The 16,526-nt window shown below is 34.6% G+C and overlaps 2 protein-coding genes across 2 annotated transcripts; both read right to left on the bottom strand.

The window, feature by feature from the left end:
* Positions 1–540: 540 nt before the first annotated feature.
* Positions 541–2,931, bottom strand: LOC110889117 (protein DOWNSTREAM OF FLC). Its single transcript, XM_022136623.2, has 2 exons — positions 2,708–2,931; positions 541–1,013 (listed from the first exon to the last, which is right to left on the bottom strand). Exons 1-2 carry the CDS (start codon positions 2,862–2,864, stop codon positions 691–693), a joined length of 480 nt encoding a protein of 159 aa, XP_021992315.1. The 5' UTR covers positions 2,865–2,931; the 3' UTR covers positions 541–690.
* A 3,553-nt stretch (positions 2,932–6,484) lies between these two features.
* On the bottom strand, positions 6,485–8,138 carry LOC110891592 (UDP-glycosyltransferase 87A2). Its single transcript, XM_022139286.2, has 2 exons — positions 7,163–8,138; positions 6,485–6,981 (listed from the first exon to the last, which is right to left on the bottom strand). Exons 1-2 carry the CDS (start codon positions 8,111–8,113, stop codon positions 6,586–6,588), a joined length of 1,347 nt encoding a protein of 448 aa, XP_021994978.1. The 5' UTR covers positions 8,114–8,138; the 3' UTR covers positions 6,485–6,585.
* Between the last annotated feature and the right edge of the window lie 8,388 nt (positions 8,139–16,526).

Here is a 16,526-nt window from a genome sequence, read left to right as displayed (position 1 = left end):
GGTCATGTGAAGAGGAGGCAATCGTCGGAACTAGTTAGAGTAGTAGATAGCCTCACTGTGGAGGGGAGGGGGAGTAGAGGCAGGCCGAGGTTGACTTGAAATGAGCGGATTAGACATGATTTGCTAGAGTTGCACCTCTCAGAGGACATGCTCCAGGATAGGAGTTCGTAGAGACATAGGATTAAGGTTAAGGACTTTTAGATAGTACTGATGTACCTTAAACTTTTTGGAGAATTTAGACAGGATGGTCCTCTAGAATTTTATGCACATATGTTCTTTTTTGTTGATATATCTAACTATTTTATCATGTTGCAACTACACCGCTTCTCCTATAATTGATAACTCTTTATGTATACATCCTTAAGTTCTGTTTATTTACATGCTATTTGTTTTGGAGTCGGGGGTCTCTCTGGAACTCTGGAAGTAGTCTCTCTATCCCTAAGGATAGGGATAAGACGTGCCTACATCTCACCCTCCGCAGACACTGCCAATAGTTTTGCTATATGTGGAATTTACTGGGTATGATTGATTGATAGGTCATAATATAAAGATTACTCATAATATATTAATTAAACTTAAATAGAGTTCACAATAAAAAAAATAAATAAACATAATATGTTTTGACTCGTTTTTTGACTCAGCTTCCAAACATATAACATACCACAACAAACCATATTATGCAATCACAATCTAGTCCTCTTCTTCCATGAGTGATTGTAAAAGTGTGGTGCAACCAGACAAGATATCATCCTTCATGAACCCTAGAGCGTTGGCAAAACGTTTGTCCGATGCAATGCCATTGTAGCTCGTGAGCACCACGCGGGCCCTGTCGCGACCCGGGTCAGCTGTCTTGCAGTCGCCCAACGGGCTGCTGACTAGGACAACGTCACATGTTTCTTCTCCGTGATCCTCGTTGACTAGAATGTGGTATGTTCCGGTCGAGTCGGTTGTTCCCTCCATGGTATAGAGGACTTTTTGTTCTTTGTCCTTGCATTCCACCCTAACCTTAGCACCTATAAAGCATCAATAGATGTGAGTCACTTGTCGCGTTTTGTAATACGTGTTTCGGAATAAACAAATGTAAAACAGATATACTAAGAATTTACTACTTCATATCTACAAGTCCTATTTGTGTGATTGATTAACAAAGCAGCAAGCATCACAAGTGGAATATGGCAAAAATAATTAAATATTCACATAACTTCAGTTAAGGCGGTTGAATTCATACACCACCGACATATATGATTCATACGGGCCGTATGAAGGCGCTAAGATGGCTGGCTATACAACCTGTATGAGAGGGTGCTTTGGCCACATCATACGACCCGTATAAGAGTGCGACCTGACAAAAAATTGTCTGATGTGAGTATGTGACGAACTGACGATATAGTTCATATGACCTGCATCACCTTTTCTATCCCTTCTATACGGCCCGTATGATGTGACAGATGCCAGGTGTATGAACATTCACGATTAATTCTGGGAAGGTGCATCACTAAGAACACCCTCAATTAATTCTGGCTAGTTTGTTAGTGATCAAGAGTCTCTGTATAGCACACACTAAGCTCTTAACACCACTAAATCAAGAGAACATTCACGATTTCAATGGTCAAGACATGTTCTAATCAAGCCTTCTGTTAGATGATTTTGCCATAATTCAAGACGCTTGGGTAAATCAATAAACCCTAACTCAGCATCAAGCGAATTTCAAAATCTATAGTGAACATTCTTATAGCATGCAGTAATTTAGTAAGCCCTAATTCAGCATTCTTCTAAATAATAATCCTGACACAGAACTTAAATTTTCATTTGGCACCTCAGCATCACTACCAGAATATAGATCTTAAAAACCACAATATTATCCAGCGGTTTCGTAATACCGCTACTCGAAGTTCAGATCTACGAACAACTAAACATTACACATCTTAATTTACACAGATCTACTATTTTTCGTAACAAACTAACCAAAACAACACATAAAATAGTATAAGTAGGTGTTAATCATCATACTTTTGTAATCGTTTAACAGAATAGCAAAATAAAAACACGAGTGAAGCAGATAAATGATAAATCAACACACGTAGAATGTAAGTGGTAGCAGAGGTCCCGAAGTTCAGATCTACAAAGAACTAAACACTATACATCTTCATTTACACTGACGCACCAATTTTGGTAACAAATTAACCAAAAAAAAACATAAAAAGTACGAGTAGGTCCTAATCATCATATTCCAGTAACTGTTTAACAGAATAGCAAAACACAAAGACGATTGAAGCAGATAAATCAACATACGTGAAAAGTAAGTAGTGACTGAGGTCCAGAAGTTCAGATCTACGAAGAACTAAACACTATATACCTTTATTTACACCGATGTACCAATTTTTGTAACAAATTAACCACAAAAACACATAAACTAGCATATGTAGGTGCTAATCATCATATTCCAGTAACTGTTTAACATAATAACAAAACAAAAACACGATTGAAGCAGATAAATCAACAGACGTGAAATGTAAGTGGTGACGAAGGTCCAGAAGTTCAGATCTACGGAGAACTAAACGCTATAGATCTATACTTACACCGATGTACCAATTTTGGTAACAAAAACACATAAACTAGCATAAGTAGGTGCTAATTATCATATTTCTGTAAATGTTTAACAGAATATCAAAAGAAAAACGCGATTGAAGCAGATGAAAGGACGTACGTGGAATGTAAGTGGTGGCGGAGGTCTCGAAACCGGCACGGCAAGTATCGCAGTAAACTTTGCCTTGCAAACGGAACGGCCGTGACATCGGACGAGCAGCGGAGATCAGTGCCGGAAGTAGCACACATAGAGCTAGTATCAGCAACACTCTCGCCATTGCTATGTGTAACTGTGTGAGAGAGAAACTAAAAGGTTAGAGAGAGAGAGAGAAATGAGAATATGGAGGTGATGAAGAAAACGGTAGATGATAAAAGTTTAGAATATTTTATAGATTTTGAAGGATTGGTCCTTACATTTTAACAAAGTTACGATTTAGTAATCATACTTTAAAGAGGTGACCCACGCGACATACGGTTTTTGAATGAAATTTAAATGGAAATGTAGATGAAACGCTAAAAATAACAAGTGTAATGAAGCTGACGATTTTGGTATGGTGATCGGGTTGAGTGTTTATGAAGAACTCTTTCTTTCTACTTTCCATTCTGTTTAGTGATTATCCATTCACAGTGAATTAATTATGTCGCATATAAACCTTACCGTTTTATTTGTTTTTTTTTCTCTACACCTTCACATTTGGAGCTAGAATGTATAAATTTTTTTTTTTTTTTGAATGGCTAAACTTGCACACCATGGGGATTGAACTCATGACCTCCTACTATCCTACACCTTATCTAACTCACCAACACCATTGGGCTATGCATCTTATAAATTATGGAATGTATTATTATTATTATTGTTATATAATATTTATTATAATTATTAATTGTTGAGAAAATGCATTTAGTGCATTTAATTAGAAGTTTATTAAATAATTTATTAATGTGTCTTAAGCTTTGAGGTAAATTACAATGATGTCCTCATCATTGAAGTTAAATTACCTTGTTGCGTATCTAATATGTATTATATAGTAGTATAGATATAGATACATATAAATAGATATAAATATATACTCTTTTATGTTATAAAAGATATAGTGTATTTTAGATAATGTAAGAGACATTAAATGACTGAAAATATGACCTTTTAATGGAATAACAAAGAACATTTTAAAAAATAAACATTTCAATAATACGTGGCTTGAAGCTTTCATAAAAGAAGCTAGCTCGAAATCCGCCTGTTTACATTAGCTCTGCTTTAATATCAGTAATGTGAATTCGATCACACAAGCTAAGTTTGAGGTGACTCTTATTCGGTTTGTGAAAAAACTATATTCGGGAGGATGAAGGGGTCTTTTTTTTGTCACTCTAGTTTCGCTGGTTGGTATCTTAACCCTATATTAGATATTTAAAACATTTTAGCGGGTTATGTGCACACAACTAATACTACTAATAATAGCAACAAGGGTAACGTAAATTATAGCAATCAAAAATATTTATATTTCTTCCATCTCTAAAAGATTAAATTGCTACTGCTTTACTTAAGTATTAGTGTATATATTAACAATAAGCTTTTCAACACAAAACATTATAACTTTTACTTCCTTTATGATAGTCAACTAAAATGGGTATAAAATTATAAATGTATAATCCTGGTCCTAGAAGACAAATTATGTTGAAGTGAATGAGACCACAAGTGGCTAAATTGCGATATTTTAGTTAGAAAGGGTTGATTTAGTATATATTGGAAAATAAGGGGATCGATATCCAAATTTATTGTACTGTCATGACTCATGACTATTGTCGTCAAGAGGAAAAGAAAATGCAGCTGTCAGTGTCGGTGCGGGTGAACCGGGTCGGGCCGGAAAAAATAAAAATAAGAATATAATTAATTTTGTTGGTTATATCAAACAAAAAACTATATCCGTAGAGTTTGCTATGTAAGGCCACCTTAGTGGGGCGCAACCTCTCGGCAAATCCAAGCATGGCGCTCCATAGCGTCGCGTCACATCACTACGGCCGGCGTTATGGGGGATCGAATTTGGGTCCCCGCGAAGGAGATAGCGGCGTGAGGGGGAATTGTTTTCAAAAATCCGACCGTTACCACTCACACACACATATATATAAAGCCCCATACATATATAATCCTACTACACCCTCTTGTGATATAAAGCCCATCTCTTACGCGTTTCGCCACTTGTCGCATAACGCCCCCTGAAAGGCTTTATAAAAGTTGGACCCACAAGCTTAAAGTTTGACCCACAAGCTTAAAGTTTGAAAACTAACCACGAGCCAAGCTCGACTACTCAAGCTTTATAAATAAAACTATAAATAAACCGAGTCCTAGTTGAACTCGAGTTTGAAAAGCTACTTGCGAGCTGAGCTCGACTTCTCGAGCTTTAGAAATAAAACACTAAGTAAGCCGAGCTCTTTGAAGTTAAACGAGCCAAACTTGAGCCTAAATAAGCTCATACTTGACTTGGCTCATTTAGACCACAATAATTTACTATATATATTTGTTGATTTGAAAAAAAAATTTAACATATGACTTTATAGGATTTATGAACCTATAAACAACAAAACAACTATACAAAAAATAAGGAATTAACTAATAAGATATAAGCAACAAGAAAGGTTTTAATATTATGCCAAAAAGGTGTTAGTTTTGATTTTATGAACCAAGGTGATAGTTATTACCAAGATCAGAAGGATTCAGATGTATAATAAAAAAGGTTGAGAACTGTGATATGCATGATTTTGTTAAAATGTATAATAAAAAAAGGTGTAGAACTATGATTTTGTTAAAAAGATAACTTAAGGTGTACGGCAAGTTAGTGTTTCAACACTTTTGAGCCCATTATTCACCATGTATTATGTTCAATCATAGCAACAATATAACCCATAATTTGGCTTCAAAGGCCGACCATATTCATCTTTCATCGCATATCACATATGCATACCAAAAATTAACAATTAAGCAAATTCACAAACAAATATAAACATAATATGAGAAAATAGAAATAATAATCAACTAGCAAGAAATGAGAAATCAATTAGCAGAATAGCAGAAAATCTTGAAGATAATATGAGATAATCGAATTAAGAGAAATCAACGTTTGTCCGTGAAAGAAACCGATCCATGTCTGACCTCCATCATTGCTATATACACACACATGTATATATACACTTTTTTATGGGAGCGCTGAAAATTTGAAATGCCACAATTAAGGATTATTTATTTTCACGTGTGAACCTTGATACATTGTCATAACGATTTAATGATGTTGTACCATTGGCGGTCTATATGTGTTTTGATTTTTTTTCTTTTGTTTTGTTTTCCTTTCCATTGTCATTTTTGACAATAAAAAATTATATACCTATAAGAATTTTTTGTTTTTAACAAACTTTTTTCGTTTTTACATCATATTTCCTTTATCATTTAATTTTTGATTTTAGTAATTCCTTTTATTTTTTTTAAATTATTTCCTTTATAATTTAATTTAATATTTTTTAATAATTTATGTTCGTTAACTTTTTCTAAAAACTTAAATACGTAATTGTGTTTAATTTTTTCATTAACATGCCGTTAATTTTTTTTAAACGAAGTTGTATTCAAAATATAGTATTTATTTAGTTTCGTAAAATGGTATGATGATGAACTGAATTAAACCGATTCTGATGGTTTTTTTTTTTTTTTCAAATAACGTTTGTTTTATATTACCATTTGCTTTGTTTCACAACACATGCGACGTCATGTATTATAATTGCTAAAATACGAACATAAACTATTTATATAGATTTCAGTACATCTTAAGTGTTGACCTCAAGTCCAACTTAACGATAATTAGTAACATCATTCAATTTAATAATGACCATATCTTTTTCATTGAAAAAAAATTATCAAACACAACTAGAGTGTATTTATTTTAACTTGAGTTCAGCTTACTGGCCGGTTTGAACCGGTTTTTAAAGCATTGAGCTTAACTCATTTCAACATTTATACTAAGGCTCTATTGAAATATCGCGTATGAAAGAGTCGAGGTCTATTTGAGCAGAACCTCCTTCTCCTGTTGCTTGTCGACAAATCTTTTCGACTTCTTTTGCTCGTTTTCTCATCTCTTTCCCCGTTTCGCTTTCCAGATCCATAACACTACTTATGAGCTTCGAAATTTCTTCTCGAGTGACCAAAACACCCTCATCGATCGTCACCCTCCTTCCAATTTTCCAATCGTCAACTACCATCTTACTATTCGGAACTTGATCCACAAATATCGGAAATGTGATCATAGGCTTTCCGCAAAAAGCACTTTCTTTCGTTGAATTCCAACCACAATGTGTCCAAAATGCCCCTATCGAACCATGGCGCAACACTCTCAATTGATCACACCAGGGGCGGACCTGTAGTGTAAACGGGCGTAGCCCGGGCTACGGCTCAAGTTTTTACGAGTAGTGTAAAAAAAAATTTCCGATTTTTATACACAGGACACCCCTAAACAAGTACGAGGACACCCCTAAAAAATTTTGGGATACCCCTGAGTTGTAGGTCTAGTTCCGCCACTGGATCACACCAAGGTATGACGAGCCCTTTTTCGTCATTTTCTTGCTTAAAGCGCGATGTTTCCTCACGTGCAATCCACATGTATCGCACTCCACTATCGTGCACACCCGCCACAATTTCATCCAGTTGCGCATTTGTCACCGAGAGAAAACTTCCTTGTGAAATGTACAACACTGAACCCTCGGGTTGAAGGTCTAACCATCTGACGTAGTCAGGGGTATTTTCGTCATTTTCTACGTCATTCAAATTGTAGCAAGGAATTGTGGGGCCGATAGCATAAACGGGCATGGAAAGATCCGACCTGAAGGCATCGATGACTTGCGCTTCGAGCTCGTAAACCGATGCAAAAATAAGAAACTGAGCTTTTGCACACATCAAAATGGCTTTCATAACTAGTTGTGTTAATTCCTTTCCCTTCAATCCATTGAAGGAAGTTACAAGATCCGCCACGCGAATATGAGGAACTCCGGGTATGTAATCTACGATCTCGCCGGAGAATTTATCACCAACGTGCCCGTTTTCGACGAGAAGATGGTAATGATAAAACATGGAGAACACCGTAGCCGAAATCGTGCTCAAACTCGCCACACGAATATTCAACCTTTCGCCGACATTTAATACCCAATATAGGAAACAATCATATAATAGTACACTTATTGGTACTTTCATCCCGCGGAGCAACTGCTCCGCGGGATCTTCCATTTTCGTTTGTGCGGCTTTTATAAATCCTGGTAAGTCAGCCGCTCGGTTCTTCTCCGACGGGATAACATTGGGGATGGTGGCGAACCTAATGTTAGGCGGTTTAGGTTCGCTTTCGATGAACCCGAGCCATTCTTCGGTGACAACAACCGTGATTAACACGTCTGAAGGTCTGCGTAGAGCAATGAGCTTGCATAGGTTCATCATAGAGTTAATGTGGCCTCTGCCAGGGTACGGTATCGCCACCACATGGTGGCTGAAACACTCCGCCATTGGATAAGTGATTGGGGAGATGAATGGTGGTAATGATATTTGTTGCAGACTTGCATTATGTTCTATATATATACAGCGAAAATGTAAAATACAATATCCCTTAACGTACTACGAGATGAAATTATAACATGTATAATTAATTTTATAACATGCGTTGTTCATGCGTGATTAGGGTTTTGAGTTGTACGTAATTTCACTCGTACGTCACATCATACGTTAAGAAATATTGTACGTTAACCCACCTATTTATATATATACACGTGTTCAAAACATCAACCACATAAAAAGTGTCGGTAAGTAACTGTATGTTAATTTTTCCTAAAAACCCAAGTGTTCAACACACTATTTTTTTTGTCGTTCTAATTTTAACTTTTTCTTTTTCAATTAGAGTTTAATTCTCAATTTTTTTTCCTTTTTATAATTTTTATAAATGTTTTTTTTTTCCTTTAATCAATCGAGTTTTTGGCCGCCGCGATATGTGCCCCTTTTGTGACTTGCAAGTTACAAGTCACGAAAAAAAAACCAGGCTAATATTAACTGAGTTCTCACCGCGTACTCTCTGTTGCACCGTGCTGGTTGAATAACTTTTCTTTTTGAAAGGCTAAACGGAACTTTATAAAAACAACAAACAACCCCTTAGTCAGTAGCTAAGCTAAGAAAGGGAGAACGACAACAAAGAAAAACAACAACAGCGGCAGAAAAAAGAAATTGACAACTAGCACACACTAAGAACAACTATTAGTTTTTGGACTAAACGGTACGTTTCGAGGATGTTAGAGAGGAAAGTGATACAATTCTAAAATTTGGCCTGAAATTACAAAAGTGGACAAACCGTAGGGATGTAAATGATACTAAACTCTATTATGTGTGAAACGGTATATCTATCGTAGTACACGATAAAAGTTTTGATTAGTTATTGAAGGATTGGTCCCCATACTTTCACAATTACGATTTAACAATCATTCTATTGCATTCTAAACAAACAATAATACATAAAATTATGAATTTACATCGAGATAGTTGATAAACGGGTAACAAGTTGCGCCGTTACCACTTTTTGAATAGCAAAACTAAGTCTTTAAAGAGATGTATCCTCTTTTATCTTATAACAAATACAAAAACTATGAGTGTTTTCATATGAGTAATGCGAATTTGAGCCCACCAAGCTAAGTTTGAGCTAACTCCGGCTTGATTTGGTTCGGCTTGTGAACAACCCCGGTCTAGAGTATCAAGGGATGCTTTTGGTCACTTCAGTTCCACTGGTGGATATATTAACCGTATATTAGATATTTAAAATATTTTAACAGGTGATATGAATGCATTATATTAATATAATCCTACATTATTGCAAATATTGTAAAGCAATAGCAATTTAATCTTTTAGATGATTGTTATAATCTTATTCTTATATTATCCTTGTTGCAAATTTGCAACAAGGATAATATAAGAATAAGATTATAGCAATCATCTAAAAGATTAAATTGCTATTGCTTTACAATAATTGCAATAATGTAGGATTATAGCAATCATCTAAAAGACTAAATTGTTATTGATTTACTTAAATATTAGTGTATATATTAATAATTTTTTGACCTAAAACATTATTATAAGTTTTTAGTTGTTATAATTGTCAATTAAAAGAAGTGAATGAGACTAAGGTTGCTTAACTGAGACATGCTAGTTGAAAAGCGTTAACTTAGGGTGTACGGGGTGGGTGCGGGGAAGACAACGGTGATTGAGTTTACTGCGGGGGAACACCGCCGCCGACCCCCACTTTCCCCGACGATAGAACCAATTTGGGGATTAGTCACCTCTTAGAATTTGAACGTTAGAGCATTTGTAACGGTTATAATCCCGTCGAATATAAAAAAAATAATTTACAATTTTTTATTTAAACCAACCATATATTTCTCACAATTTCTCCCACAATTGAAATCTAAATCTCACCAAACCATTTCTCTCATAATCCAAAACTAATCTCTACCCCTATTCATTTAAAATGGTGGATGAAATACTGTTATTTCTTCCACCCAACATTAGTGACGATGATTTATCTTCAATCGATAGTAGCTTAATTTTTTGTTTTCAAAAATCTCATCGAGCTAGCCGAAATAGAAGACACTATGGCAGATTTTTTTTTGTCGAGGAGCCAAAATACAATGATGATTTTTTTCGTCATAGATTTCGTATGTCATAAGGTTGTTTTTAAAAATTGTGAATGACGTGGAAGCGAATAACCCGTGGTTTCAAGAGGGCTTGGATGAGAGAATGAAGAAGAGTTTTAAACCATTGCAAAAAGTTACATCAGAGATGTTAAACATTGTTATGCTCAATAGGTACAAAAACAAACCTTTGAAGATATTGCTGGTGATGTTTTTTTCTTTCCTAGTTGACGAATAAAGTGACATATCTAAGAATGAACAAATGGCCGTAGTTATTCGCAGGGGCGGATCTAGTGTATAACAAGGGGTAATGCCCGCTACCCCTTGGCGCTCCGGCGATAGTGTAAAATTAGTGTAAATTTTGGAAAAATTTGACGTTTTTTCTATTTCGTTGCCGCTTATTTATAAAACGTTACCGCTTGGTGCGAATCCTAAATCCGCCACTTATTCGATATGTTAATAAATATAGGGTAAGGAACAATTTATTGGGCTTGCTCATGTCATGGAGACGTCCGCATTAACTCTCAAATCCGTTATTGATGATTTATTTTGCTGACATGAATTGAGTTTGGCTAAAATTAGAGGCGAATGTTACGATAATGCAAGTAATATGTTGGGTGAGCGCCCATGGCTTTATAGCCTAGTGGCATCTGGGGCTGGGATAAGCCTTTGTGACCAATAAGTCTTGAGTTCGATTCCCACAAGGGGGTTTTCCCATATTTATTGGGTTTCCTCCTGAATTGGTGTATAGGCATTATGCCTAGTGGAGATGGATATGATCGGGTGGTTCCATTGGTGGCACGATGATACTCCAGTGGTCCGTCAGTGATCCAAATTTGCCGTTAAAAAAAATAAGTTGGGTGAGCTTAATGGATTAAGAACTTTAATTTTAAAAGAAAATGTTGTGGCATTCTATGTTCATTATTTTGCTCACCAACATCAACTTATTGTGGTGGTTGCAAATAAACATACTAGTATTTAAGGACTTTTTAAAATGGAAAGGTCTTTAACAAATGTCATTTATGAATCTTGCAAACGACAAGATATGCTTCACAAAATTAAAAAGATAACTTGGAGGAAAACCTTGTTACCAGGAGTGGCTTGAATCCAGGACTATCTCTTTTACGGTCCGGAAATATACGTTGGAATTCCTACTATAAAACACTTTCTCGTTTGGTTACTTTACTCAATAGGTTATGTAAGTGCTTGAATATATTGAAGAATGGGGTTACATTATTACTAGCACTAGACAAGTGGATGGACTTCAAATGGAAATGAAAAAATTGTATTCTACTTACACTTGATGTTGCATATTCTAGACATCACAAACACATTGTCCCAAAGTATTCAAAGAAAATAGTTGTTAGTGCATTTTTCGTATGTCAATAGCTTAGAAATCTTGAGTCTGTATAAGTTAGGACATAGTTCATGTGTAGTATAGAGAATGATGAGTTGTATGTGCATGTAGCGCATGAACACATGCTTAGCGCATGAGTCATGCGCAGAGCATATGTCATGCACTGGGTATAGCCTATATAAACAAATGTCATGCACTACATTAGGGAGTCATCGCATTTGTAGCTTTTATCTTGGAGTCATTTTGAACCGCAACTTTGTTTGATTGGAGAATAAAAGAGCAAAACATTTATTTAGTTGATTCTTCGCACGATTACAACACGATTTTGGATTCCGCACTTTAAACATGTGTAACGTATAATTTGGTGTTCGTAGAGGTTTAATCACCGGGAACAAGATCCTTTCACGGACTTTCAAGTGGTATCAAAGCTTTGGCTCTTTCTACAAGTAATCGTGATTAACAATTGGACAGTTTTTTGTGAAAATTTAGACAAATTGGATCGTTCTTAGTGAGTTTTGGACATTTGGACGATAGTAATTAGATAAAAACTAAACGTTACAACTATAAATTCAAGATACTTCAAAACTGTTGAAAATAACACGTCAAAATCATCAAAATTGTAGTAACGATATGTTGAAGTTTGTGTTGGTTCAGTTCTGTTTGTTCATGAAGGAAAACATATATAAATCATACCTGTCACCGCAGACAGTGCAGAGGAGAATCCTGTGAGGGAGTTCGACATGCCTGTCATCTTGATCTGGTTCCTCCTTAGGGTGCTAACTGATGATGGGGCTAAGAAACCGAAAAGGGTATCGGTTAGGAGAGGAGGTTTCGTGATGATGTTATGGCTAATGGGGTGTGTGAATTGTGTAACTGAGTAACCCTTAAACCTCCACATAACTCTCCTTATATAAGCACCCAGGAGGAAACCTAATTAGTTACTAAGGGTAATATGGTCCATCAACAATTACCAACTAATTAAATAATAGGTTCTAATATATTTTGATCTCTATAATGTAAATGATTATGATGGCTATAGATTAAATATTAATACGTAATATATTTAATCTTACATTCTCCCACTTAGCCGAGTAATCATTTACTATGAGTATTAGATAAGCCTGATCAGGAGTTAACACTCATTTTAGCTTTAAACAAGTACTATAGCAGAAAAATACAGCCGTTGAATCATTATGCGACTCAGGACCCCCATTAATCATACTATAGCCTTAATTTAAAACCTAATCATCATGATCAAAATACGCGTAAGCCCTTTGTTTGATTTGTAACTTTTATTTGTCTATATGCCATTATACCGGTTGAACATATTCTAACAGACATACAAAATCAAACTTGAGGAAAATTAACTAATACTTAGTCATTCATAGTACGATATGCAATTGCGCACGACTATTAATTAATACCCGTCTATGAGCTCTCTTAATAAGACTTATGGGTAATAGCCCTTCAGTTATAGGATCCTTAAGCATATCATGAATGTATTCGATACAAAACTTAGTTTCCTCAACTCGTTCATAAACGAATAATTAATTGCGTATCGAAACTTAATGCAGCACCTCTTGAACTGTTACTGTTCAAGGAGTTATGGTAGCTGACTTTATCACACTAATTCTTCAAAACATTAATTATATGGAGTTAATAAACTTATGAGTCCACTGATTAAATTTCCAACAACATTTAGTGACCATGTTATGTCGTTATAACTTAGGTTGTTAATATCAGTGCATTATGACTCCTCCATGAAATAGGTTTTGTCTGCTGACATAAAGATATACCCGAAACTGCATTTTATAATCTTTGAATATCTCAAAGTTAGAGTAATAAACCGGTTTTTAATTCTCACTTCTTCTTTAAATTGTAGTCTCTCGTTTCTTTTAAAGATATTGTAATACTCCATTAGATGCTACACATTAATCTAGACATATCTAGTGTGTTGCAATATGAGTAATATCTAAACGAGTATAGACTTAAACTTACATAAGGCTTCTAATTAATGAAGCATAAATAAATAATCTCATTTATCCTATTGTCCTCTAAAGGAGAGCAATATTGATTGTTACATATGTAAGGACCCATTTAATGTTAAACTTATGGAACGAAACTAATATCCCATTGGGTCTATCTCAGTATGTTATGATATCAATCACGTAAGAGATATCTCTGAGTTTTATTATATCAAAGTTTGTGTTAACAATGCTTTGACTTATGTAACATATGCTTGTCAAAGAATGTCATCTATATAGACAAGTTTATTTTAGTTGCTCCCACTCATCTTGAGGTAGGTACATTAATCCACTTGATTCTTGATGAAAATAATTATGTTAGCTTTTCATCACATTATGATGTTTGCATTAACCCATACATGGATATTATTGGCTTACAAACAAAGTGTTCTTTAACCTTCAGTTTGAAACTTTAGGTTGTTATCTAATGAACATGTAAATGTGTCAGCCATTTATTAGGGAAAATCGTTTTAATGTTCATCTAATGTAGCTTAAAACTATTATAAGCTACTAGAACAGTGATGATCCTCAAAGAAATCTTTTGTTAGATATGCAATAAAGATTCTTTAATAATTTATCTCTTCCTGAGAACAACCTTTGACAACCAATCATGCTTTTGAGTGTTTTAACGCTTATATTAGGATTTGGTTTAGTCATGAACACTCTTAGGTAACTTAATCAAATCCCAAATGTTACACAAACACATAAAATCAGTTTTACTAGAAAACTGTTATATTCCATTCATAAGATTGATTTACACTAATGGCTTAATTTGAAGAGATAGGATCAGTAAACATTTCCAAAATCCATTTCAACTTCAATTAGGGAGGTTATGTAATCATCAAAGTTAGTAGGCTTTTAAACCTAGATGACCTCCTGAGTTGATTATTGGGTTCATTAGAAGTTTCAATTTTATGGATTAGCTCTTGGTTAGGTTGCTATCATTTTCATTCTAAGTTTGTAAGAGTTGGTGCAGTATAGTGTACAAGAGGTGTAATCGGAGTTAAATTCGGAGTGAATTTAATGACACTCTTCCCCCCGCCTCTTGTATTCCTTGCAAGTTATAATAAGGACTGTGATTGCTCCCACTAACCTTAGAAATCTTTAGGAACTCAGCATGCTTAGGGTCAATACTTAACGACCAACAAATTCTAATAGAGAAAACAAATTAATGACATTAGTCGTTGTAGTTTCTCTTGTTGAGGATTATGTTAGTTTAGGTAGGAAATCTAAGTGCGCCCACAATTAAGCAACAATGAAACTTTTGTAAGAGTAGCATTAGATTTAAGGAGACAAGTATTGATGATAGAACAGTGTCATGATGGAGCGGTGTCTTGTACAAGAGGTGCAAACTTATAAGGTAATGTAAAATTTTCACTCCCCACCTCTTGCAACTATTGCAAGTTATTATTAAGACACTTAATGCTCCCACTGATCTTTAATATCTCTAAAATGCTACAAGAAAAGTTTCAATGAGCTACGTGACGCGGGAACCTATCACATATACGTTAGACTTTATTTGATTTCTTTAATGTCCAGATATCATAAGAAACTTTAGGAACATATTTAATAGAAATCTTATAAAGTATATGTATGAATAAATTTCTTCTAAGACCGTGGGCCATATGTGACAAAATTTAGATACAAGTTGATAGTCTGTTAAATGATAAATGAATTATGTCTGAATATTCCATTTGGAATAAGTTCCACGAATGTCAATGAATGACTTATGATGGACCCATACTTATTCCTTAAGCCAAGTAATATTTAGGGCTGTAACGTCATGATTTAGAATCACTGAAAATGAGATTAGATGAAAAAATCATCCTCATTAACCATGTTATGATTTCTCATGAATTTTGGTTCTAATGGATGAAATTTATAAGTCTCATTTTCCTTTTGTCAAATTTTCGTTAGCATGATGACAAAGGTTGTGAAAAAGTAAGGTATCATCTAGTTTCATCACAGTAATGTTTCTATCCAGATATTTAGAACAAATAAGATGAGAATTTAAGATAAGTGTGACTTTATGTTGACTATGCAAACCTCACAACCTTCATAACATTGCTTAATTATGATACTGTATTCTGATTAATCTCCAGAATATATAAGGTATCGTAAAGCGTTGTTGGAAGACTGTTCATTATGGTTCTTATAGTCTTAACATTTAATTTTGTCACTAACTCTCATGTTAGTTATTTGTCGAGTTCTGGTAAGGAAACGTATGGAACTAGAGTCAACTAATCATGTGTTAATTGGAATATTAAAATTATCAGACTTAAATATCATTAGTAAGTTTCTATCTAATTAATTTATCCAACTGTTCTTTAGAATAATGGATAGTCTCGTTGCTTATGCCTAGTCTAATGACATAATTATGCAGTGAGATTTTCCCTTGAAGAACCTTAACGTTGGGATTGGCACTTGTAATTTGTCTATGGACCTTAGAACAATCCTCTTGTAAAGTTCTTAGTGGTTGTAAGGTGAATAATATCTTATTTTCCAGTTTCAAACATTTATTTCTATGTACATATGTTGCTTATCAACACACTCGTTATACTTTGGTACTTTTGAGTGTTATAGCTGATTTATAATGCATCAAATCGTACAAATGAAAACTTAGTATGTAATGTACTGGAAAATGTACTTATTTCCATGCGTAAGCCCTTAACTTTATGGGTCATGGTATTGTACATTATAATATATTCACATATACCACTTAACCTTATAATTTATAATTTTAAATGAAGACATGCGCCTTAGGAGTTCTTGTGATTATTCCACAATTATAGATTAGTCTTAGGAAAAACTGAATCTGGAATAACTTTAGTGATAGCAATTATGTTAGAGAGTTCTTGATTATCATAAGA

Source organism: Helianthus annuus, chromosome 11 (assembly GCF_002127325.2).
Source record: "Helianthus annuus cultivar XRQ/B chromosome 11, HanXRQr2.0-SUNRISE, whole genome shotgun sequence".
Classification (NCBI taxonomy): Eukaryota; Viridiplantae; Streptophyta; class Magnoliopsida; order Asterales; family Asteraceae; genus Helianthus; species Helianthus annuus.
This window is presented reverse-complemented; position numbering and strand designations above follow the sequence as displayed.

Coding starts and splice junctions, on each gene's coding strand:
- LOC110891592 (XM_022139286.2), bottom strand. CDS start 8,113: ATGGCGGAGTGTTTCAGCCACCATGTGGTGGCGATACCGTACCCTGGC. Junction 6,982..7,162: donor AAAATGACGAAAAAGGGCTC/GTCATACCTTGG, acceptor TTTACACTACAG/GTCCGCCCCTGGTGTGATCA.
- LOC110889117 (XM_022136623.2), bottom strand. CDS start 2,864: ATGGCGAGAGTGTTGCTGATACTAGCTCTATGTGTGCTACTTCCGGCA. Junction 1,014..2,707: donor CGCCACCACTTACATTCCAC/GTACGTCCTTTC, acceptor GATGCTTTATAG/GTGCTAAGGTTAGGGTGGAA.